Source organism: Mesoplodon bidens, assembly GCF_964165515.1.
Source record: "Mesoplodon bidens genome assembly, chromosome: Y".
NCBI classification, from domain to species: domain Eukaryota; kingdom Metazoa; phylum Chordata; class Mammalia; order Artiodactyla; family Ziphiidae; genus Mesoplodon; species Mesoplodon bidens.
The window spans coordinates 41,300,683-41,326,522 of record NC_138180.1 but is presented as its reverse complement, the minus strand read 5'-3'; the positions used below and the strand labels follow the sequence as shown (position 1 = coordinate 41,326,522).

The 25,840-nt window shown below is 41.1% G+C and overlaps 1 protein-coding gene across 1 annotated transcript in view; it reads right to left on the bottom strand.

The window, feature by feature from the left end:
- Positions 1-2,209: 2,209 nt before the first annotated feature.
- LOC308609668 (putative helicase senataxin) overlaps positions 2,210-25,840 on the bottom strand; it is a 61,255-nt gene continuing 37,624 nt past the window's right edge. The window contains exons 14-24 of the mRNA XM_081223389.1: positions 22,001-22,102; positions 21,696-21,811; positions 20,426-20,497; positions 18,579-18,728; positions 17,297-17,404; positions 13,850-14,037; positions 13,137-13,229; positions 11,285-11,449; positions 7,726-7,824; positions 7,034-7,121; positions 2,210-3,026 (exon numbers count right to left, since the gene is read on the bottom strand). Of these exons, the coding sequence (XP_081079515.1) occupies positions 2,274-3,026; positions 7,034-7,121; positions 7,726-7,824; positions 11,285-11,449; positions 13,137-13,229; positions 13,850-14,037; positions 17,297-17,404; positions 18,579-18,728; positions 20,426-20,497; positions 21,696-21,811; positions 22,001-22,102 (1,934 nt within the window). The 3' untranslated portion in view covers positions 2,210-2,273. The remainder of the gene's footprint in view (positions 3,027-7,033; positions 7,122-7,725; positions 7,825-11,284; positions 11,450-13,136; positions 13,230-13,849; positions 14,038-17,296; positions 17,405-18,578; positions 18,729-20,425; positions 20,498-21,695; positions 21,812-22,000; positions 22,103-25,840) is intronic.

Here is a 25,840-nt window from a genome sequence, read left to right as displayed (position 1 = left end):
AAGAAGGCCACTTTCTTTAACGCCAGGGCAAGGACGAAACTAACAGCTGCATTTTTCACCTGCAGTAAGGTTAACCACCAATCAACAACACTGCACTGACAGCCACATCAGGAAAGGCCACACTGTACATATGAAATGCTTCATGCAAATACATACATCAACAGGAACCACCAATCGATTCCAATGCAATGTCAGGTATGACTGTTTCCTGCTGGGAGAGGCTGTCAGGACACAGGCTTGCTCATTACCAGAGATGATGCACTAATTCTCACGTTGCCAGACCAGGTGGAAGGTGGACCAAAAGTGAACACAACGTGTGAGAACAGGCACCAAACTTAACTGGAAATAACATCGTTTGGGTGGGGCAGCAAAGTACGTACGGTGGGGAGCACTTACTTCACGTGTTGTGTGAGCGGAGTGGGAGAAGTTCCTGACCCAAGCTCTTTCCAGCATGCCTCTTCTCTAAGCTTACAGGTTTTAGATTCTCTACATTGTCACTACAAGTGTCTGCTAAATGAAGCATTTTACCAAGATAGCAGGAAAGTAAACTTAAAGAAACAATGAGCTTTCTTGCCAAAGGCCAGGCAGGAAGCTTACGAAGCCCCTACCCAGAGTGGGGCTCAGCCCGCCTCTGTCAACAGGGAGCAGGGGCTAACTGTGGGGACAGAGCACGTGCTCCCCGAGTGACAGGACTGTTCAATCCCATCAGCAGAGGTCTGGAAACCAGAGGGAGGGACAAGGGTAACAAAGAAGTAGCATGCTTAAACCTTTGGCAACCAAATGTTTTTTTTTGAAAGCTCTTAATAACCTGCTTCAGTAGAATTCCTGATGAACACAAAGCCCTTTTTGCTTAAAAAGCAGATGACTGAAAAAGTTTCAAATGGTGCACATTCGTCTTCAGGAATGCATGCTTTCTCCCCCAAATTAACTAGGGCTGCAAAGCATTCACTACAAACCGCTAGTTCAAACAATGGTCAACTGTTACTAACACAGATTCTCAGTCTGTGATACCTCAACATCAGTGTGTGTGCGCTTGGAAAACTGGACTTTGACATTAGGCAGCCCTGCCCTCCATCAAGTCTCTCAAATCACCACCCACCATGGCCACCTCCTTTCACAGAAGCACAACCCCTCTAACCAGATCTTCCACCACAGCGGTGTATTTGCGTCACTTACGATGGTTTCCCAAGATGACAGGCAATCTGTCAACTCTCTCCCTGTTCTCAACTCCCAAGCATTTGCACTCCTCTCCCATCCTTCGCTTTTTAGAGGATGTTTCTCTCCTGCCTAAAATATTGTATCTGGTCTGCCCTAACTGGTTCTCAAGCTGCCTGGTGACCAGTATCCCTTGGGAAGATGTTAAACATCCAGATTTTCATGAGTTGGATTCTCTTGGTGATCCCCAGGCTTCCACAAGCCACCCCAGCACTGCTCCAATACTTGGCAACCACTGGATTTGTAACCCACCAGTTGCAGGAAATTCACAATATGCTGGGGGGATCTGAATGACATTTCAAGAATTATTCTTTCATTTCACATTCTTCTATCTCACGAAGAATGAGAATTTTAGCTAGAGAACTACGTGCTGACTACAATGGGCAGACAAACTCATCACAGAAATGAAACATCCTGTGCCAAGGTGCCTCGTCTAAAAAGGTGCAGGAGTGGAACTTCACCTAACAGAGCTCTGCTTCCCAGGGTCTTGCCCAGGACACTCCAGTTGGTTTAACAGGACTCTGACCCAACGCATTGACTCACTTCTCTCAGGCCACCTGGGCTGTTAAAAACGTCTGTTTGCTACAACAATCTCTGAAAGGAACTGCCCTGCTCCCATCTTTTTTTTTTTTTAAATATAAGGTTGGTTCCGTTGAAAATGATTAACATTTTAAGCAGGGGAAAGAAAAGCTGTCTACCAGATTAAATTTTAAGAGGATTCTGTTATTTGCTATACAAATATACATTCCAACTTTTACAGCATCCTCTTAAAATCCTCCAGTCTGACCTTTCCTACAGAAGAACAAGAGATCAACATTTTAAGTCTTCGACTTTGAGGACATTATTACTGATACACAAATGCCTTCTGAAAGCTTTTGCAACTGACAAAATGTACTGAAGATGACCAAGAGGCCCATGTGTTAGGATACATTTTCTGTTTTCCAACAGCACACAAACTCCTTTAAGACAAAAAAATATAATCTTATCTGGACAGTCCTACTAGCTGGTCATCTGAAATGTGCAGTAATGCTTGTGGCTGACAGTCTCATTTGGCTCCACTACAAAAGCTTCCTCTTCTTCAAGCTACTGTCCTCCTCCTCCAGTCCCCTCTCGTCCCAGCCTGAGTTCCTCTTTGTGTGGTGGCTCAGAGAGCCACACCTCTCCTGATCCCCCTTGGTGAAGGCCCTGGTCTCCCTCCTGTGGCTGAGTGCCTCCCCTTCCTGGGCACATCTTCTCTCACTCGTGGAAGTATTGGTACTAGCAGCTGGAGGATCACACTGCATATGAGGTCTGTGGTTGTTCACAGCAGCTCCCTTGGCGGGGGCCTGCTGCCTGATACTGGTCAGATCCTGGTGACTTCCGGGGGAGCCTGGCTCTCCAGAGGGAGGCGTTGCTCCAGGATACCGGGGGCTCAAGGGCTGCAGCTCACAGAGGCACTTCCCTTTGGCTTCACAGCCCAAGCCCATCCTCCTAAGCAGTCGTGGGTCCCGAAGCCAGTCCTGAAGGGGTGGCCTTTCAGGGTCCTTTGCAGTAACAGTGACAGTGGCTTCTTTGGACTCAGAGGGTGAGGGGTACAGGGAAGAAGCAAGAGAGATCTTGGCAAATTCACTGTCTACCTTGTTGCTGGGCACTCTGCCCTGGGGTCTGGACACCTCTGGGGTGATAGCAGGAGGGTGAGTCAGACTTCTCTGCAGTACGGGCCTGCGTTTCAGAATCTTCATTGCATCGTGTCTATAGTTTTTGTTGCAAGTCTTAATAATGGCACCACGCTTCTGCGCATCCTGAATCAGGTGGTTCCAATGCTGGTTTTCCTTGAAACAAAGAGAAGGAAGAAAATTACATCCCAAAGAAACACTCATATGCTTGGGAAGCAGAGGTTCCAGCTTTCACTTCTGAACAAATAGTAAGTATACTTTCGTGAACAGATTCTCAAGAATCCATTACTTTTCAGACAAGGCTGAAAGGAAAAATAAGGTCGAATACAAAACTATAAAGCCATGCTGCTAGAACAGAACACTGGGAACCACCTCTAAGAAAGTACTTCCATCATTTTACCACTGATACTCAGGCCACATGGTGAATTAGCTGTCATGCAAATCTGTACCAACTGCCGGTAGCCTCATGTAGCTCTTTAATCTTCAATTAAATAAAATTAAAAATTCATTTCCTCAGTTGCACCAGCCACATTTCAAGTGCTCAGCAGACACATGTGACTAGGGTTAGTATCCTGGACAACACAGACACAGAAGGGCTCCGTCATCCCACCAAGTTCCCTTTGACACTGCTGACCCTAGAGTCTTGCCTGTCTCCGGCCAAGGCTAACATTCTGGAAGAGGAAGGCTTGGTTTCAGAAAGCTCTAACTCTTGAGTGCATGCTGACTGTTCTAGAAAGAGGACCACAGCTTGCATCAAATTCCCAAAGGCTTCCCAAACTCCCAAGGGCTAAACCATCTTAATCTGCTGAGATAACTATTCCAAAGATGTTGTCTCACTTGTGTCTCTTTTCTAGAAGAGTTTAAATTATGAAAAGCACATCTAAACGGAAAAACAAAACAAAAACCCAACTCACGCATCTCTCCTCTCTTCCTTTTAGAGTTTCCTCAGCAATAAATTGCTTCTTTACAACCATCAGAACTTGGGCCTCTTTAGACAGAAGAAAGAGAGAGTATGAGGGAGGAAAAAAAGACAGAGACTGAAGGAAAGAGAAGGAAAGGATAGCTCCCCTCATGGGGGCTCCTGCACTATTCATGAAGGTGGGTAAGGGTATAGCAGTGAAGCTGCATACATAGTACTGACCTGCTGTGTGACCTTGGTCAAATCACTTGACCTCTCTGAGCCTGTTTCCTCATTGTAAGGTATGAATAGTATTTTATTTAAATGACTCTAAAATGTGCGTTGAAATAAAATAAAATAAATAAAATGCACTTTATTTTCACATTTTACCATTTCTGACTTTAGGGTGCCTCTAGGCCAGACAGCAGTTTCCATGTATGTAATCCTGGAGGAATTCATGGCTGGGCGACTACAACCGCTTGACTTTTAGTCAACAAACCACTTCTAAAAAGAATGAGTCCTGGCTCTTGCCTGAAAAATCTTTCCACAGACATCCTCTGATAAGACAAGAAAGTACCAGCACTACAACTTGGAGAATGGAGATCAGAAGTTGGAAAAAACCCCGGGACCACAGTGGGGCCCTCTCATGACATGCCTCTGACTGCACAGGGAATGGTTCGAGCATCAGCAAGGGTACATGGGATGGTGAATGGGGACGACCAGAGTGTTAGTCTGAGAGTGAGATGCTTTCAGGGGTATCTTAGTCTACCTATTTTGCTGTTTTTCCTAGGTATGAACAAGAGTGATATGACACTGGGTTGGCCAAAAAGTTCATTCAGATGCTACAGAAAAGAAACAAATGAACCTTCTGGCCAACCCAATAAAAATCTGTCTGAAGTCTAAAAGAGTTCTTTCAGTCACTATAAGACAAAAATTCTAAGTGAAAATAAAGTGTCACAGTTCAATAGTGGAGCATAAAATAATGACGCACATTATATAACTATTGGCTTCTTGGATTTGATAAACTATGGTGGCAATGCAGACCTCACAGGGCCTTTTAAAGTAAGTCACGTAAATCAAGTGCACGGTACGGTGACCGCATGCATCAGGAAGGTGCATGTAAGCAGTACCAGGCTCAGATCTCCCTGACTCAGGAGAGCTCTTGAGAGTCCTACCCTGTGGCTGGAAAGCAGATGTAAAGCAGATGGCCTTGCTGCTATTTCTGCCAATTCTACTGCACCTAAACTTGCTGTTTAATCCAATCCCTAGATCACAAAAACAGTTCTGAGAAGGGGCTATTAGTCTTGATTTCTCAGAGGAAACCGAGTGCCTTAATCACTGATTCTATCTCCATAAGGGAAACTGGGCTGAAAAACAAAAAAAAAACAACAACAAAAAAAAAAGAGGCTAGGGAAGGGGGAAGCCCAAGGACAAATACGCAAGTTGGATTGCGAAGTCCAAATGATAAACTGGAAGTTTTTCTACTCTGTTCTGTCGGTCTCTTTTTGCCACACTGGCTTCCCAGAGTGAAGATAATAACGTCTATACTGCAGCTAGACGTCAGTGGTCTTCAAATCTGCGTGACGGTGACTCTGGGGCTCACAGAGACTTACTCGGGGGGATGTGAGCACGTTTTCTGGGAATCAATTTCCAAACCTCAGCTTCCAAACCCCAGTTCCCTATGTCCTCCTGGGGCTTTTCTGCCCTTCCACTCCATCCTTCACAACCACAAGTCTCACCTGTCCCAAATCTGACCACAGGGCACACAGCTAGGGGAGGTAAACACGCCTGGGTGTCAAATAGAGGGGGTGGTAAACAGAGGGGTGCCCATGAAGGCTCCTGCAATCAGGGCATCTAAGAGACACAACTCTATAAACATTTTACTTTTCGGGTTTGAACATTATCAAAATTCAACTGTGTGAAAAGAGTAATTGTTAATATGTTACTCAACTGACAAGATATCATTTGTTAATACTCAGATCCTTATGGTCACAGGAAAAATATATTTTTTTAAAAAACTCTTCGAGGTAACTATACATTCATAGGAAGTTACCAAAACAGTCCAGAGGTTCCACACACCCTTCACACAGTTTCCCCAAATCGTTATGAAAACCAATTCTTTAAATTTTCAAATTTACATGTAAAGTTTTTGTGGCAGAAAAGCCTAATAGTCATATTAACAGAAAGCCTTTTAATTATGAAAATATATAAACTACCCCCACTGAATTTTATCCTAAACAGTATAAATGGCAATTCAATTTTAAAGAGCAGAAAGAATAGCACTGCTCTCTATTCCACTGGATATATTTCAGAGTGGCATAATGGATTTATTTTTAATAGCTTTCTTTTAAAATGTCAAATATTTACAATACATTAGAAACAAAATCTTTATCAACACTTAACGATGAAACATTTTCAATATAAACTTAAAAGCGGAGGATACACAGCTTTTAAACATTCTTTCAAGGGGGTACACAAACAACAAAGGTTGAAGACCACAAATCTAGGTAAGAGCTGAATGAGAAAGACTGTATTTGGGCGCCCTCTGGTGGAACTAACCAAAACAGGGGAAAATCCTACTGAGTTGGCACCTCTCCTGAGATAAAACAATGACTCTGTTAAATACAGAAATTAGAGAAACTGAGTTATTACACCTAATGAGGCAGGCAAATACATGCTTTATCTAGCTGTGGTTCACCAAATTAAGCTGTACTATTACTATTTGTCGACTACACATGTAAACTTGCCCCTCCTTCTACAGGAGTATCTGTACGCATGGATGAGCTCTGATGCCACTCACCCCTCAAGGGAAACAGCAAGCAGTGCTGCTCTAAGTGCCAAGACAGAAATGAAGATCCAAGCACTTTCCTGCAAATTCCCCCTCTCTCTGGCATTAAGCTAGGCTAATAGCCACATTTACTGAGTGTTTACTAAGTGCTAACCCATCTTCTAGCACTTTACATATATGGGTTTACATGTCTTCTTAACAATTCTACGATGTAGATACAATTTTTTTAAAGCTCATCTTGAGAGTACACTACGGATACCTGGGTCTTGGGCTAAGAAAGGGTGAGCGGTTTAGGCATTATAAAAGCTCCCAGGAAGAAGCTGCTGGAGGACAAAACAACCAGTGGGAAGAGGCTCATTATTGTTTGTAGCCTCAAAATCATTTCCACTTTGATGAAAAATAAAAACAAAACCTCAACCCGGTATCAGTCATCATGAGCAAACTCTGGAGTTCCCCGGTCCTCTAGAATGTACCTACCATCAGGGTCCTCAAATGTCCCAGGATGAAGAGGCTGTACTTGGCTCGTGTGATGGTGACATTCAATCTCTGCAAACTTGCCAGAAACCTAAGCAATAGAAGGAAAAAAAAAGAGTTACTTCTTTCTTCAGAAAGACTCGGCATGTCAGTGTAGGTGAGACACAGGCATTTCAGACAGCTTTTCTTGGGCTCCTGCTTTAAGCTCGTGGTGCAGGACCCGACACAGAAGCAATTCCCATTAAGGACAGCAAACAAACAAGAGGCCCAGTGCTTTCCTTCAAAGTGATGCATCTGTCTGTCGATTTCCTATTTTGACTTGGATGAGATATTGGAAATTTTAATGGTATGATTTTTAAGCCTTCAAAGATCCTAAAAATATGATAGTAGATCAATTATGACACATACCATGGAGAGGAGCATGCCCCTGCAAAATATACTGGATTCAATAATCTGTTTCACTCTTATCAAGTGAAACAACAGATTCACACTGTGACATGGGTTAATACACAAGGTACCAAGAGAAGCAGACCTAACAGTGGATCAACTTCACAACTTAAAAAAGAAACCTTCATGATATTACTCAATTTTTTATAAAAGAAAATAGAGCAAATGATGGTATTCTCTAACAGTGATTAAAAAGATCTAACTCTGGATCATAAACAAGCAAAGAATCAATGATGACAGTTACCCACCCAATTGAGCCTTGCATGGCATTTGCTCTGACACATGTAACAATAACACAGTCTTTCTCACGACCCTGGAAGGCATCCACGGTATCTACTTCTGCTGGCCTATTTACGAAGAGAGAAACATATTTGCTGAAAAAAGATAATTATTAAATATACATATTTATACAGTAGTATTTCTTACTTTTGTAGTGCTATCTTTTAAAACTGGAGTAGAATTCACATAACACAGAATTCACCATTTTAAAGCACACCATTTGGTGGTGTTGAGTCCATTCACTACAGTGTGCAGTCATCACCGCTATCTAATTTCATAGCATGTCCATCACCCAGGAGAGAAGCCCTGTGCCTATCAGCCATCAGTCTCTATCTCCCCCTCCCCAGGCCCTGGCAACCACTAATCTACTGTCTGTCTCTATGGACTTTTCTACATGGGAAATTTCATATAAATGGAATCATAAAATATGGGACCTTTTGTGTTGGGCTTCCTTCACCTAGCATAATGTTTTCAAGGTTCATCCGTGTCGTAGACTGGTAACAGTACTTCATTCCTTCCACGACTGACTATTCGCTTGTACAGATACACAATTTACTTCTTACCTAGGTACCATTTTGGGACATTTGGGTTGTTTCCACTTTTTGACTATCATGAATAATGCTGCTACGAACATTCATGTACAAGCTTTTGTGTGAACCCTTTCTCAATTCTTTCAGGTATGTACCTAGGAGTGGAATTGCTGGGTCACGTGGTAATTCTATGTTCAACTTTAGGAGGAACTGCCAAACTGTTTTCTGCAGTTTCTCATCAGCAATGTGTAAGTATTCTAATTTCTCCACATCCCTTCCAAAACTTGTTATTGTTTTTTTTTTTTTTTTTTTTTTTTGTAATGATAGTCATCTTGGTAGGTGTGAAATGATATCTCCTCACTGTGGTTTTGATCTGCATTTCCCTCATGACAAATGATGTGGAGCAGCTTTTCATGTGCCTGTTGGATTTCTGTTTATCTTCTTTTGAGAAATGCTCTTCACATCCGTTGCCCGCTTAAAAAGTTAGATTATCATTTTATTAAGTTGTATGAGTTCTTTATATATGCTGGATATGACTTGTCAGATAAATATTTTGCAAGTATTTTCTCCCACTCTGTGTGTTGTCTTTTCACTCTTTTGATAGTGTGTCCTTTGAAACATAAGTTTTTAATTTTTATGAAGGCCAATTTACTTCTCCTATGGTTACTGGTGCCTGGGTATCATATCTAAGAATCTGTTGCCTAATCTGAGGTCATATAAATTTACCTTTGTTTCCTTGTAAGTTTTATAGTTTTGTCTCTTAGACTCAGAGCACTCATTCATTTTGAGTTAATTACTCTATACAGTGTGAGATGGGGGTCTAAATTCATTCTTTTGCGGGTGGATATCCAGTTATTCCAGCACCATTTGTTGAAAAACTATTATTTCCCCAATGAGTAGGCTTGGCACCCTTGTTGAGTATCAACTGGCCATGAATGTATGGACTGATTTCTGGAATCTCACTTCTATTCTATTGGTCTATATATGTCTACCCTTATGACAGTACCAGTGTTGATAGCTTTGTAGTAAATTTTGAAAGAGGGAAGTGTGAGCCCTCCAACACTGTTCTCTGTCAAGCTATTTAGGGTCTCTTGCACTTCCATGTGAATTTTAGAATAAGCTTGTCCATTTCTGTAAAAGAAGGTAGCTGGAATTTTGACAGAGGTAACAATGAATCTGTAGATCAACCTGGGGAATGGTGCCCTCTTAACAATATTAAGTCTTCCGATCCATGGACATGAAATGTCTTTACATTTATCTAGTACTTTAAATTCTTTCAACAACGTTTTGTCCTTCTGTGTATGAGCTCACACTTCTTTGGTTACATTTACTCCGAAGTATTTTGTTCTTTATGATGCTAGTGTAAATGGAATTTTAAGAAATTTTCCTTTTCAGACTTCTCTAGAGTGTAAAGAAATACAACTGATTTTTGTATACTGATCTTGTACCTTACAACTCTGCTGAACTTGTTTATAAGGACCAGTCGTTTGCATAGATTTTTTTAGGTTTTTCTAGATGTAAGAGTATGCTCTTTGTTTTTTGTTGTTGTTGTTGTTAGCTTTTTGCGTGTGTTTTTTTGTTTGTTTGTTTGTTTTTGGATTTTTTGTGGCCACACAGCATGCAGGATCTTAGTTCCCTGACCAGGGATCAAACCCATGCCCCCTGCAGTGGAAGCATGGTGTCTTAACCACTGGACCACCAGGCAAGTCCCAGATTATGCCATTTGTTAAGAGACACTTTTACTTCTTCTTTTCCAATATGGATGCCATTTATTTCCTTTTCTTGCTTAATTGCTCTGCATAGAACTTCTAATACAGTGCTGCACAGAAGTAGTGCAAGTAGAGAGAGTAGAGAGTGGCATCCTTCCTCATCATAGGGGGAAAGCTTTCAATCTTAGCATCAAGTATGATGTGTTAGCTGTGGGTTTTTCATAGATGCTCTTTATTAGGTTGAGGAAGTTCCGTTCTCTTCCTAGTTTGTTGAGTATCTTTATCATGAAAGGTTACTGCATTCAGTCACATGTCTTTTCCACATTTATTCAGATGATCACCATCATGTGGGGTTTCCCCCTTTAATACGGTATATCACACTGACTGATTTTCATATGTTGAACCAACCTTGCATTCCTGAGATAAATTCCACTTGGCTGTGGTAAATAATCCTTTTAATATGCTGTTGAGTTCAGCTGCCATTATTTTGTTGAGAACTTCTGCATCCATATTCATAAAGGATATTGGTCCATAGTTTTCTTTTCTGGTGATGTCTCCATGGCTTTGGTATCAGGGTAATAATGGCCCCATAAAATGAGTTAGAAAGTGTTCCCTTCTATTTTTTGGAAGCATTTGCATAGGACTGGTGCTAATTCTTAATGTTGGACAGAATTCACCTGTGAAGCCTGATCCTCTGTTTTTCTCTGTTGGAAAGTGATTACTAACTCACTCTTTTTACATTTAATAGGTCTATCCAAAGTTTCTGGCTTTTCCTAGAGTCAATTTTGGTACTTTGTGTGTTTCTAGGTGCAGAAACTTTTGAGTTAATGGATTTCTAATATTTAATTTTTTATTTTACTGTTGAGGTATAAAGGAGACAAAAACATGATCTTCACCCTATACATGAAGGCACTAAAAGGGTTAAATAATTTATTGTAAGTGAAAATGTGAATACATGATTCTCAGTAGAGTTAGAATTCAGATAACAAGTCATCCAACTAAAGGTAAAGGCCTGAAGAATTTCTCAGTCACTTCCATTGTCAAGTGTAACGGTGATGACATTTGAACTGGCAGGAGGCACTCCATCTGCAGGGGCTACACGTGTAACCACACTCCCTCCCAGCACAAGTCTATGGAGCCAGGGTCCTAGTCTCCTTGTTCTATACTACCAGGGTCTAAGACCACTCCCTAGAGTTAAGTTTCCTTTGCTTCTTTCCTTCTATCCCCTCTTTCTTCTTTTTAATTCAACAGAAAAACTCAAAATCTCTGTAAAAATAGAGATGCCTCACCCTTTTGTATCAAACTCTTTGTCCAAATCCTTCTGAATCATCGTCTTCTGAGCCTTGTAATGGGTTATTATGCCAATGTTTCGGAAAGTAACATCCCTTCTTCTGTCTTTCATAAGTTTAATTATTTCCATTACCAGTTTTATTTCTTGAACATTTACATATGAGCTAAATAAGATGAAAACAAAAAAATACAACACATCAAAACTAATAGCAGTCCAATTGCTAAGTTAAGTTCCACTTGGTTTTCCACTACAGTAAAGGGTACATAGGTAGGTTTCATCTTTATTCAGTCAGCAGTGATTCAAAGAGGCTGTTATAATGACCATTAATATTGTACATATGAATAAATATAAAAATAACTGCCCAGTGAAACACAAAGTTGTAGGAGAGAAAAGTGGTTCGAGTTACGTGATGTTAAGGCACCAGTTTCTTCACTTATTAAAACAGGGATAGCCACAGTGAGAACGAAAGTATTCATAATAATAATGAAGATATGACTAATGAATAGCTAACATTAAGGATTGACTATCTTCCCAACACTGAGAAAAGTGCTTCAGATGTACTACCTTCCTGCATTCCCCACCACAGGTCATGCAGATCATGCACCACATGACCGAGAGAATGGCAGCCACACGGACTAAATGTGACCCGGCTCCCAGAGATGAACAAACACGGGGCCCTACAGCAGGATCACGTCCTCTGTCCTTGCTGGCCTCATCCTGCACTCCCAACTCATCTCCTGAACTACAATGCGTTCCCTCATCACCATACCAAATGCAACATGTGTGCACACTGGGGGATGCCCTGCACGCGCAACTTTATTCCCGAGGCTACCTTATCTGTCTCACTTTAAAGCCTTAAATATTCACTATTCTAATTTCAAGACTTACTATACGGACAAGCCAGTCAGCTAGCTTTCTTTTCCATACCTGAAAGCTTTATTTGGTCACCTCTCAGGCCAACTCTCTTCCCGTGAACATCCATCTCCATAATACTTATGCGGTAAACTCTCAATCCCCTGCTCCATTCCAACAGACCCCACTACAACTTCCACAGTCCCTCTGGAATAGCAACCCCCCAGCCAACTGCTCCGTATTTCTAACTTCTTCACTGAGGGGCCCCTCCTTCCACCACTATTAACTAATATCTTATTCTCATGGAGGACACCACTTGCTTTGCAGCTCTCTCTTGACACAGAGGTGGAATTTCTATTTCTTCATACGTCATGATGCAGGGGTGGCATTTCTATCTGTGCTAACAAATGCAGCCTCCGGGCTCCTCCTCCTTTATTCTCTCACAAGAAGCCCCGGCTCCTCTGAGGTGCTTGCTAATTAGCAACCACTGCTCCTTTTGTGCTGTCATTCACAAACCACCTGATTCACAATCCAACATGCTGGAAGTATTGCCCACCCTCTGCCTCACACCTTGATTCAACTGTATCTGTACTTATCCGTCACAATACTTAACCCAACTGGAACCATTAATCACCACGGTGATGGCCTGGTTAATGTCTGTCTCGCCTGTTGGACCACAGCAGCCTTGCACTGGGGCCACGTCTGTTTTACTCACAGCTGGGATCTCAGCATGGATCTACTGAAGTGCTGACCGCATTTTAGGTAACATAACCCCCATTACCCAGTTAAGAAAAAAAAAATCAAGACTGAAATATATAAAGACATCAGTAATTTATGATTGAAAAGGTGAAGTTATCAACCCAGCTAAAAGAAAATGATTGTGCACTGGCACTAGGCAGAGAGATTTATATGGAAAGTATTTTGAATTTAAATATGAACAGAAACAATACAAAAATTCTGGGACCATCAGTGGGGACTGAAGAAAAAGGAGAACTTACTCATTATCCCGCTTTTCTGAACCATCTTCAACATCAAACACGAGGTAGGGTTGAAATGGCCAGTCAGATGAACACCGAATGGTCTCTGTCATTCTACAAAAGAGCAGCCACCATTTAGAATGCAAGTCAAATTACAAGAGAAAATGTTTTAGAATTATTATTACTATTTGTTCTTTCTGTGGAAGAGAGCAAGGGAAAGTTAAGAGGACAAGAAGGACCTTCTTTTTAAATAAAATTAAATACTTGTAAATAACATATTTTAGTGAGAGGTAGCAGGTGAATTTCATTTCTATTCTAGTACTAGGGAGAATGACCCATGTAAATTAAAATATAACAATCATGATTGGAAAGTTACTCATAATACAGTAAGTGAAAAAAGCATGCTACAGTATACTATGTAGAGCATGGTGTGCTTTTTTCCTCCAAAAAAAGGAGAAAAAGTAAAAAAAAAAGATGTGCATAGTACAAGGACTGGAAGTAGATATAACAAAATGTTACCAGTGATTACTTCTGGGTAGTATCAATAGGGGTTGGGTTTATCCCTTTCTTTTCATTTATCTGCATTTGCTACAATCAATAGGACTTTTGTAATTAAAATTATTAAACCTTTGTGTTTTTAATAACAAGACCTAAAAGCACAACAAAAGAGCTATTCTTCCTAAGCAGCCAAACCTACAAATAAAACAGGTGAACATGCAATGAACAGAGCTCACCTATTTGTTTTCAAGTTCCTGTTATAAATGTAATTAGAAGGGAAGAGACATATGTCTGGGTGCATCCTGTACTGAATGGTGAGCTGTAAGACAGGCAGCCTGCCAATCACGTTGTGCTCCACGTTCTCTTCCAGAAGGTTGTAGAAGCGGGCCATCATCGACTGGTCATAGCCATACTCCTGGGCCTTCTGAAAGGAGGAAAACAAAACAATAATCTGCAAGAATTCATGTGTACTTTTCCCACTATTAAAAAAAAAAAATCACTGACCTCTCAAATATACAAGGTATTACCAACAACCAAAGATTCAGAGAGAGAAGATATTTCCGACTCCAGCCCTAGAAAAGCCATGTAGCTTGACTACAAAAGTTAAGGTATTTTCCCCTTATTTAGAAAACCCACATACTGCTTATGAACGAGATGTGATCTTGTGAATGACCACAACTCTCGCTATTTTATAGGTGCTAACAGGGGTCCCCTGAAAGAATCAATGATAAAAGCAGCAAAGAACTGTAACCCAGATTTTAACAATTATTTCTGGGCTATGCTATCACAACTAGAAATAATGAATGCCATTGTAAATAAGCCTCTGAAAGACCACTTTCTTCATCCATCCATCATATACCAAGCAGCTAAAATTTGGGGTGCTGACAGTCTACAGTGAAGATCAAATGTCACAGAGCTTACATTCTAGTGGAGGACACAGGCAACTAAGTTGATTTCATAAATCCAAGAAAGGGTTACAAACCTGTGATCTGAAACACAGTGACTTAATTGACAAACGAAGAAAACTGTCTTAATGTTATCACGGTCGTGCCTTGGGATATACTTTTCAATGGTAGCATCATATCAAGATTCAAAAAGTATTACGTCTTAAATAATCTAGAAGCAAAAAATGTGCTCTGGAAAACCCACTAGGATGATGCAATCTTTATGAGTGACGTTGACAATATGAGCGTTGAAGATGTATGTGCAAAGTTTTAATAAACCTGTTTCACAAACTATCAGAGTGGAGAAAACAGGCGTTACTTCTTATTTATATTAGTTATATATGTGATTATTTACATATGTGATATTAAATAGGTTTGTATAATTAAAGAGAATATTTTAGTAGACATTTGGCAATTTCATCTATACTCCCCAAAGTTTATCTATTCAAGTTAGCTAAAAAACCGCATTTATTTCACTCTGTGAAAAAAGAAAGAGGTTTATATGAGGTAACACATCTACTTCCAGAAAAAAAACCTGAGTCCATCCTACAAAATGATGGAGATTTTTATGTTTTGACATGAACATATATCCCTGATCTATTTACTGACTGGAAAAAAAGGTAATTTGGTACAGACTGATTCTTCCACCTTTAAACAAGGTCAAAACCTACATACAGGGCTTCCCTGGTGGCACAGTGGTTGAGAGTCTGCCTGCCAATGCAGGACCCAAGGGTTCGAGCCCTGGTGTGGGAAGATCCCACATGCCACGGAGCAGCTGGCCCCATGAGCCACAATTACTGAGCCTGCGCGTCTGGAGCCTGTGCTCCGCAACAAGAGAGGCCGCGATAGTGAAAGGCCCACGCACCGTGATGTGGAGTGGCCCACACTTGCCACAACTAGAGAAAGCCCTCACACAGAAACGAAGATCCAACACAGCCATAAATTAAAAAAAAAAAAAACTACATACATATACACAAATTTATACATTCCCTATAGCCATCTGACATTCTGAATCTAGTAACTTATTTACTGTCTGTTACCCACTAGAATGTCAGCTTCATGAGGGCAAGGATTTTTTTTTTCTTTGTGGTATGCGGGCCTCTCACTGTTGTGGCCTCTCCCGCTGCGGAGCACAGGCTCCAGACACGCAGCCTCAGCAGTCATGGCTCAGCCGCTCCGTGGCTTGTGGGATCTTCCCGGACTGGGACACGAACCCGTGTCCCCTGCATCGGCAGGCGGACTCTCAACCACTGTGCCACCAGGGAAGCCAGAGGCCAGGGATTTTTGTCAATTTTCGTCACTGTCATGACGCCAGAACTTAAAAACAGTGCTTGAATTAGCCTGGCACTCAATGAACACAGACTGAAAAAAAGTCAACACACATGCCCACAAACTGTTCAAATACTCACTAAACTGTTCATAGTACTTATCCCTAGGGTTAGAAAGGCATGCTGAGAAAATTAACTTTGTAATTATTTTCTGAATCTTCTCAATAAGCCTCTATTATTTTTGCAACAGTAAGAAAAGCCCGAATGGATTTTTCTCATTTCTGCTGTTTTTAATCAATCACCAAAGGAGACAGTGAAGTTGAGGCCTATCGACAACCCTTTTCACTAACCACGTGCTAAGGCCCTTCAGGAAGTTAAATCAGTAGGTTTCTGAAATACTGCCACTATTCAAAGAATGCAGGGCAGAGCTGGCTCCTCCTAGGTCTCCACAAGCAGAACCCCCCACAGCAGCTCTGTCCTATGGACAAGGTTTTCACTCAGGGACATGGGCGCTCCTAGGCTACTCCCTTGAACAGTCACGCACGAGTGTCCAGACGTCAAAGAACTGCACTATCATTTTGATGATTCCAAAGTCAAAAACAATACTAACCAAAAAAACCTGCTTTCTTTCCATAACGTAACAGAAATGCTGTGAAAATGGTCTGTTCTCTGGGACAGTTTATGCAGCCACTACTCTATATTTGTACAAATAATCTATGTATCAGTAAAATGCTCAAATTTCATTAAACTTCAAAACCGTCATCTAGACCTATGAAGATTACCCAAAACATCTGAATCCTGATTCTGCTGTGCATTTCTAGGAGCCATCTTTAGTGAGATTTAAGAAACGAAGTGAAGGGAACCACAACTTTGGTGCTCATCTTCCCACAAGCACAGCCCACAACCTCTTTCCTTTCACCACCTTCCCTTTCAGAGGATGTGAGGGACACCGGCATTTTCCTGTGCTATAGGATACAGAATCCTAAAATTGAAAACGTTACTGTAAGAATAATTTCTCTTTATACTGTTTTCCTCAAATTTGCACATATTGAAAGATAAATCAGGAGGTTGGATTCTATTCCCTGCTTTTAAAGTTTTTCTTTTATTATTGTTTTGGTGTTTATGTTACTAAAATAAATCAGATACAGCCCTTAGAACAGCTGCACACTGCCTTTCCCAAAGGAACAGCCCACTGCACATGGGACATCCTCCTCCTAAACTTCTGGTCTGTGACACTCACACTGCTCCTGTCACACACACATAAGCACATTATGAACAAAGGAACATTTCCGGAGACTTTCACTATGAAGGCTCTCAACAGTGGTTCTCTTTTCTCAGCCATTCCCTATTTATCCTTGCAAATAAGAGATGATGATCCAAGAAAGACCGCCCCGCCGCCCAAAACAAAACAAAACAAAAACCCAAACAAGCCCCTACCACTTTAAAGCAACACGAATGTGAAAAAACATACCATAGAAATGACTGTGGGAGGGAGCTGCTTAGGATCTCCTACAAGGATGAGCTTGTTGCAACGATGTATGAGTGGAGTAAGAGTTTCAACTTCACAAGACTGTCCGGCCTTGGTAAGAGAGTACAGAATGGAGACATAATCAGAATTATCTCTATTATTTATTTATCCATATACAGTCTATCCAATTCACAAGTGTCCTAACCATTCAGAAACATACACTTTCTCCTTCTGCACCAAAGATCAAAAATAAGAACTTCCTTTGGTTAGAAAACAAAACAACAAAAACATTCTAAATGCCGAAGCGGGGGAAAAAGACCCACACACGTTTTGAAGTCAGCCACCACTCAGGTGCCACTACCACCTGGGAAGCAGCCCATAAGCAAGAAGGGCCATGTCATGTCCCCAGTTTGTCTTCTTTGTCCCTGCTGGGTACATGCCTGGGGGGACTGTGTGTCTGTGTGCCCCACCCCCTCTCTCTTCCTTGCTCCTCAGTAGGCCGCTTCAGTTGCAAGACTCAAGCTTCTTTTCAATTCAATGGCATTTCCTTCAATTATTTCATCACTTCCATCTTTTCTATTCCTTCGTTTTGGTGAATACTGGATCTTGGATCTCATGGATGGGTTCTCTGTACCTCATTTTCCATCTCTTTTGTCTTCTGGCTCTACATTCTGGCAAACAGTAGGTACCCAATAAATGTTTGCTCAATGAATGAAGTAGAAATAAAGATGTTAGCTGAAAATACGGTGGCTCAGAGCTGTCCAGAGTTATATTAAAAATGCTTCAAAAGGTCACCAGAGGGCTTCCCTGGTGGCGCAGTGGTTGAGAGTCCGCCTGCTGATGCAGGGGACACGGGCTCGTGCCCCGGTCCGGGAAGATCCCACATGCCGCGGAGCAGCTGGGCCCATGAGCCATGGCCGCTGAGCCTGTGCGTCCAGAGACTGTGCACCACAACGGGAGAGGCCACAACAGTGAGAGGGCCACGTACCGCAAAAAAAAAAAAAAAAAAGGTAACCAGAGATATCCCAAGCAGGAGCTAGAATAATCCTTGGGAGGGATTTTATGAAGAACAATCAGGAATCTCTAAGACTACAGTCCCGATACTGAAAAAGCAATTTTCATCGTGGTGGGTCATTAGCAGCGTATTTCAACATAAGAGAATACATATGTAATGGCAGGTCAAAATCAGATGCAAAGACCACTTTGTCAACATCTCGGCAGCCACTCTTCATCTAAGACTTACTCCTTACTCCTAGCAAAGCTGTATGGCCGACTGCTTACTGACCTCATCAACAATGACACAACTAAAGGGGACACCCCCTTGCCCACGGAAAGCAGCCTCGAGCAGCAAACCACCACTCGTGCTCAGTGTGCAGCAGATGATGTGGGACTCTAAGATGATGATGTTCTGTGTCTTTTGTGGGCATCCTTGAACCTAAGAGAATAAAAGTTCATCAACATTCAGTTGTATATAAATTCTTAACTACACTTATTATGTGGCAGAATAATGTCTAGTAAATGTTAGGTAGGAACCTCAAGCCTAGAAAAGAGAAGAAACATTCAAGATAATCAGAAGCCACCAGAAAGAACACTTTGCAGTGGAGTCTAATCTCAGAACATGAGTTAATAATAAGCACATTAAGAAAAATTTATTCAGGTTTAATTTGGTCGAAGTGGATTACAATTCTTACAGCCTGACGTATGAGGGAAGGTATCAGAATAAGCAAAGATTAAGTAATTCTACTGAGTTGTGAAGCAATTATCTGAGTAAAACCAGGATCAGAACTAAGCCTGAACATACACTTTGCTGTTAGTTTTTAAGTATGTAATATTGTTCTTTTATAAGGGATAGTACCAACAAAAACGCCTGTGAAACTGACAAGCATTCTAGTTCCACAGTGGAATCCAACAACCTTGGTCCAGACTATAATGGAATAAACTGTGATGGAGACTAACAGTATGAATGACACCTCACAATGCATATCATTCAGTGTTCAAATTAATAAACTAGTACTCTCATCATAGATTCAGGTAGCCTATCTCCCCTCCTGAAAAAGCTGTCGTGAATCATCCCTGAACATGTGATAGATTCAACCATGGAGGCCAAGGCATGTATGTGAAGAGAGGGTGGCAACTGTGGCCTTCTGGTGCTCCCATGTTAACTGTCACATACCTCTCCTCTCAGCTATCTAATGAGTAAAACTGCCAAGGACAATTAATTTAATGGCCCACAGAACAATGTGATCAGCGGCAAAAACCATAATACAGGTAAACATGGACTTCATCCTTAAATGTGGGAAGATTAATTTTGGGCTCAGCTTAAAGTTTTAATAAAAAGCTTTCCACATAACTTTTGATTTAAATAAACAAACTGCTAGTGGAAATACACATTAAGTTCAATTATATTTATTTAGCCACACAGAGAAGGTCAATAATACATTCAAGAGGAAAACCACAGCTCAAAAATACAAATACCATTACCGGTTGAGTATTACCCTCTCTTTCCCTGACCGCCAATTCATTTCATTAAGGGCTGCATGCTGGTGATGGGGTACACACCTGGCTCATTCTAGCTTTGACCAATATAAATGTTAGTTGATATTTTTATATCCAAAGAAAACTGGGAAAAGTTATACATGTTATAGAAGGATTTTTTGTGATCAGAAACAAGGAAAAGGAGTGTATGCTTTCAGCCAAAAACTGAGAAAAAAGGTGCTTATATTTCTTGGGCCACATCCCAGCCACTGTCACTCTACCTGAATTCAGATGTGTATTTTTTTTTCCTGTATCTTCAAATAGTTACTTATTTATTTATTTATTTGGCTACGCTGGGTCTTAGTTGTGGCATGTGGGATCTTCCCGGCAGCGTGTGGGATCTTTTAGTTGCAGCATGAGGGATCTTTTAGTTGTAGCATGCGGGCTCTTAGTTGCAGCACATGGGATCTAGTTCCCTGACCAGGAATCACACCCACACCCCCTGCAATGGAAGCAGAGTCCTAACCACTGGACAGCCAGGGAATTCCCCCAAATTTTTAAATGTAATTGAGAAAAGACCACAGGTTGTCTGAACTATTTCATAATTTTAAAAAAGGAAAAGTAATACCAGTAAAGTGCTACCGGTGAACTACTTACCTCTTTAATTTTAGAAGAAAGCTCCTGCCTTTCTTGTGAAACTTTGGCCATTTTTTCATCTAATTCTTGCCTCTGGAAAAAATCAGAATGCCATCATTAAAATTAAATTAAGCATTTTAAAATGCTTTCCAATGGACTGCCTCACATTTCAAAAGGGTGAGCCAGTACTTTACCAATGAAAAACTGATTCACCCAGTGTGTTTTCTCTATACCAGTCTTTCTGTATTGCTGTGTGTCAGAGTTTAGCTAAGCTACTCCATGGTACTGATGCCCTGGCATCCATTTTGTTTGGCCAAGCAGCCTGCAGAGACCCCAAACTAACACTAGGCCCCTTCACACACATGCACGCCCTAGATGGCAGCCCGTGGAGTCACCGGCCCACCAGCCAACATAAGCTCTTGTGATCAACAGTCTCCTCTGCCATCCAGTGCCTTCCCCTTATATGCCCTTTAGATAAGAGACCCTCTAAGCTACTTACCAAAACCCTGCTCTTTCAGTTAAAATTGGCCAATCCAGCCCTAGCCTGGGAACCCCAAAGTACTCCACGCATGGACTCTGATAATGACATGTGCGCCAGGGCCTGCCTCTCTCTGTCTGCACTCTCCCTTGACCTGCCTGTCATGCCCCACGAGACATGCCTTATACCTTCCTCAAGACCTGTGAAAATAAACTTCTCTATTTCGCTTTCTCTTGTGGTCTGTTTTTAAACATCAGCTCATTTTCCAGCAACCCGACAACCAGCACCCCATGCTTCAATCAGTAGGTGCTAATTTGATAAATTCTTTTATTTTTTGTGGCCCCCCTGTGCAGCATGAGGGATGCTCATGAGGAACTAGGGTTCCCTGAGCAGGGATCGAACCTGAGCTCCCTTCAGTGTAAGTGCAGATTCTTAACCACTGGACCACCAGGGAAGTCCAATAAATTCTTAATAGTGTGTATGATTCAGTTCTGTTCAGAGTACTGCAGGTACGCTTTCTGCTTAAGCAGGCCAACCCTTGGGGCATCACTTACGTGTTATCTACTCTGCCTTCATGCTATTAACAGTGGCGTTCAGTGGCTAAAACAGACTGCACGTGGCCTGCAAAGTCTGAAATATTTACTATCTTGTTCTTTTAAAAAAAGTTTAACCCCTAATGTAAGGCATACCATCTCTGTGTACATTTTTGTACACAAATTATGCTATTCCACAATGAAAGAATGGCATCAAATACTCACCAACTAGTTTATCTATGAGCTTTTAAAAAACACTGATCAAGACATGTTTAGATACCTGTAGTTCCCTTCCACCTCGGCATAAAGCACGCTGGCGAGAAAGTTCATCTAGTTGATGATCTAGAAATTCCTTTCTTCTGTGAATCTCATGAATATGAGAAGGTAAGTCTTTTTCTTTAAAAAAAAGATAAAAAGCTGTTGATTCTAACAAATACACACATATGCATACAAATGAGAAGGAAAACTAGCTTTCAAAACTAGACTACTTCTAGGGTCTCCAAATTACCTTTAATGCCCATGCCATTTTCTACCATACAAAAAGAAACAGAAATCAATTTATATATACCTTTATTCAGTACTTACTCATTCTGTGGTTAACTTGGCTCTCCAAACTGAATTTTAGGACCTCAGTATTAATACACTTTTCTGGACCTAGACGTACTAAATTTATATCTCCACAGTTTCCTGTTGATAGAAGTCACACTTAGAGGTTAATAAGAATGCTGTCAATTTCTGTACATAATAATTATTTCTAAGCAAATATATTAACAATCAGAGAAAGGAGCTAACATGAACTATTAATCAACCAAATACCTGGAACTGCGCTAGAGGTTCCACACACATTCTTTTAGATTTGCTTCATAAGAATCCTATAAGGCAAGGATTTATTTCCACCTAATAAAAGCTACTGAGGTTGCACAAGCAGTACACTGCAGAGTTGAGATTCTATTACACTAATGCTTCTCAAACTATGTTCTATACATCACTCCATGGTAAAATGTATTTGGGAAATGGCGAGTGAAAATAAAACAAATTTCTTGACCATAGGATATTTCGAAGATGAAGACTTTTCTCTATTAATGCAGGTCTGAATTCCCCAAACAGAATCTTACAGGACCATCAAATGCTTTTCTGCAGAATAGTGAGAACCACGGTTTTGAAACACTGTTCCACATCACAATGCCACTCCAGGATCTAAGGGACACAAGATGCTGGAAATTCTGGAATATGGTAATTCCAAAAACTGTCAGCATCATTTAACTGGTTTATTAACCACATTTTAATTTTAGGTTAGCACATTTCAGATATTATTTAATCTAAAAGTCTCCCACTGCTTCACTGAACTACTAAACTATAGCAATCATGCAGCGTTTATTAGCACTTATCCCAATCTGACACATCACATACTTGTTTGCTATCTCCTTCCACTGAATCCAAGTCCCATAAGAACCAGGTTTTGTTTTGGTCACAGCCTAGAAGCGCAGCTGGCACGTAAGTACAATAAACATACACTGAATGAATAAATGAACTCATTATACAGCTGTTCACACATATTTTTGTTCCTAGTTCAGCTCATTCTTCTAAAATTTGAAGCCATCTTCTCTGACCAACATTTACTTGAAGGTGTCAAAATTGCTAACTTGTGTTTCTACCAGAAAGGTGGATGAGATTTATAGCCACTATAAGCATCTAAAAATGCTCCAGAAATTAAAACAGACATCCTTTAAATTGCAGGGTGAGCTCAGAAGGATGTAAGAGAAATTCCTAGGGGCCAAAAACAAAGAGAAAGGTGAAAAACAGAGGTGAAAGCCCCTGAGCTGCTGTGGCTTCCCTGGAGGGAACAGGGTGAGGGCTGGTCACTCTCTAGATGCTTAGGTGTTTGTTTTTTCATTTACATACAATCAAATGCAGAGATTTAAAAATCCTTAGTTCTACAGAGTTTGACAAATATCTACATCAGCAAAACTACCATTCCAATCAACATATAGAAATTGTATAATGGGGGCTTGGATTTTAACGTCCACTAGAAAGCAAGAGGGCATGGAAGAGGTGGAGGGATGAAAACGACATGAATCTATCTTGGCCTGGGCTTAGCTGGGAAAAAAAACTCTCTTCTAGGACTTTCCAACTATAGGCCCATGCCACATGTGGACTTAGAGCCTAAACACATAATACAGAGAATGACAAAGGTGACCCAACCAAAATACAGTTGAGATTTTAAAAATGAGAATACAGTGAACAATGTTATACCAATATATTTGAAAACCTAAGGTGACGTGGAGATTCTTCTTGAATAATATGAATTAGCAAAACTCACTCAAATGTAGAAAACTTGAATAAACCAACAATTAAAGACATTCAGCACACAGAAACTTACCCATCTGTCAAAAAACAGACAAAAAACAAACAAACAAGAAGCCCCCCAAAAGACAACACTAAAAACAAATTAACCTTCAAGTAACAGGTAATTCCCTGTCATATATGAAACATCCCAAATAAATGTCTGTATAAATTCTTTTTTTTTTTTTTTTTTTTTTGTGGTTCACGGGCCTCTTACTGCTCTGGCCTCTCCCATTGTGGAGCACAGGCTCCAGACGCACAGGCTCAGCCGCCATGGCTTATGGGCCCAGCCTCTCTGTGGCACGTGGGATCCTCCCGGACCAGGGCACGAACACATGTCCTCTGCATCGGCAGGCAGACTCTCAACCACTACGGCACCAGGGAAGCCCTGTATAACTTCATTTTTAAAGTCTGTATAACTTCAATACTAAAACCAAAGATATGACAAAGAAAAATTATAGGCTGCCGTCAGTTAAAAAAATCAATAGCAATCCAGCAATGTGGTAAAAAAATCATACTACACAACCAAGCAGACCTTATTCTAGGAATCAAAGATATTTTCAAATTAGTAAAGCATTGTAGGGAATTCCCTGGCAGTCCAGTGGTTAGGACTCGGCACTTTCACTGCCATGGGCCTGGTTTCAAACCCTGGTCGGGGAACTCAGATCCCTTAAGCCTCGGGGTATGGAAAGAAAGAAGAAAAGAAAGAAAAGAAAAGGGGCTTCCCTGGTTGCGCAGTGGTTGAGAGTCTGCCTGCCGATGCAGGGGACAGAGGTTCGTGCCCCAGTCCGGGAAGATCCCATATGCCGTGGAGCGGCTAGGCCCGGGAGCCATGGCCACTGAGCCTGCGCGTCCAGACCCTGTGCTCCGCAACGGGAGAGGCCACAACAGTGAGAGGCCAGCGTACCACACACAAAAAAAAAAAAAAGGAAAGGAAAAGAAAGAAAAGAAAGAATGAAAGAAAGAAAGAAAGAAAAGAAAAGCAGAATTCCCTGGTTAGGACTCTGTGCTTGCACTGCCATATGGTGAGGGGGAGGGGTATATGAATGAAAAAAATCTGCATGCAGTAAAATTCAACACCCATTCATTAAAAAACTCTAATTAGGTGGGGACTTTTTTAACCTGATAAAAGCGTATATACCAAACCCCAGGAACAAACATCACACTTAATGGTGAGATGTCCAAGGTATTTCTGTAAAGGACACCCAGGACCACTGGACATAGTGAAAAGAAGCAAAAATGAAAGTACTGAATAAGAAGAAAAAAGCCGTCTTTACTGACAAGAGATGTCATTTTCTCTCTAACAAAAATATTAAAAATCCAACCTAGACACTACACTTGTGCCACCTTCGTCCCAGCCTTCTCGTGTTGTCAGCCCACACCTGAAAAAGGGCTTATTACCCTCCCTCAGGGAAAGGAAAGTGAAAACCACGCGGGAACTGTTCTCGGTTGTATAATTTGATACAACTACTTTGGAGCAGAACCGGGCACTATCTAGAATCAGCACAAATCCTTCAACCCAGCATTCTCATTTCTAGGTATATATACACTAGACCAGTGTTTTTATAAACTCTTTTGACCGTGATCTATAGTATGAGGTACACTTCACATTGAAAGCCAGCACACTGATACCTCACCAATAAAACAGGTTTCACAATACAATACTTTACCCCTCACTACCTACACTCTAATCTTTTCTGTTCTCTTCTGTTCTATCTTATCTTGTGTAAGTATGCTGGTTCTGATCTCCCTAAACTGATTTCACAATCCACTAACTGGTCACAAGCCACAGTGTGAAAGCACTGCCCTAGCAGCCTGTATGAATACTCAGGAGACGTGAGTAAGAACACAGTACTCCAGTGTACTCCCTTCAGCTGCTGTACAGTACAACACAATACAACTCAGTCACTGCAGTAAACGTTTTCATCCTGCACTGGAGAAACAGGCACAAGTACAGGAATTAAGTTTGAAATAACAAAAAAAAAAAAAGGGAAAGAACTTACATTTCTATCAATGGATAACGAATGAACTGTGCACTCATAGATGAGACACCCTATAGCAGTTAACATGAATGACCGTATC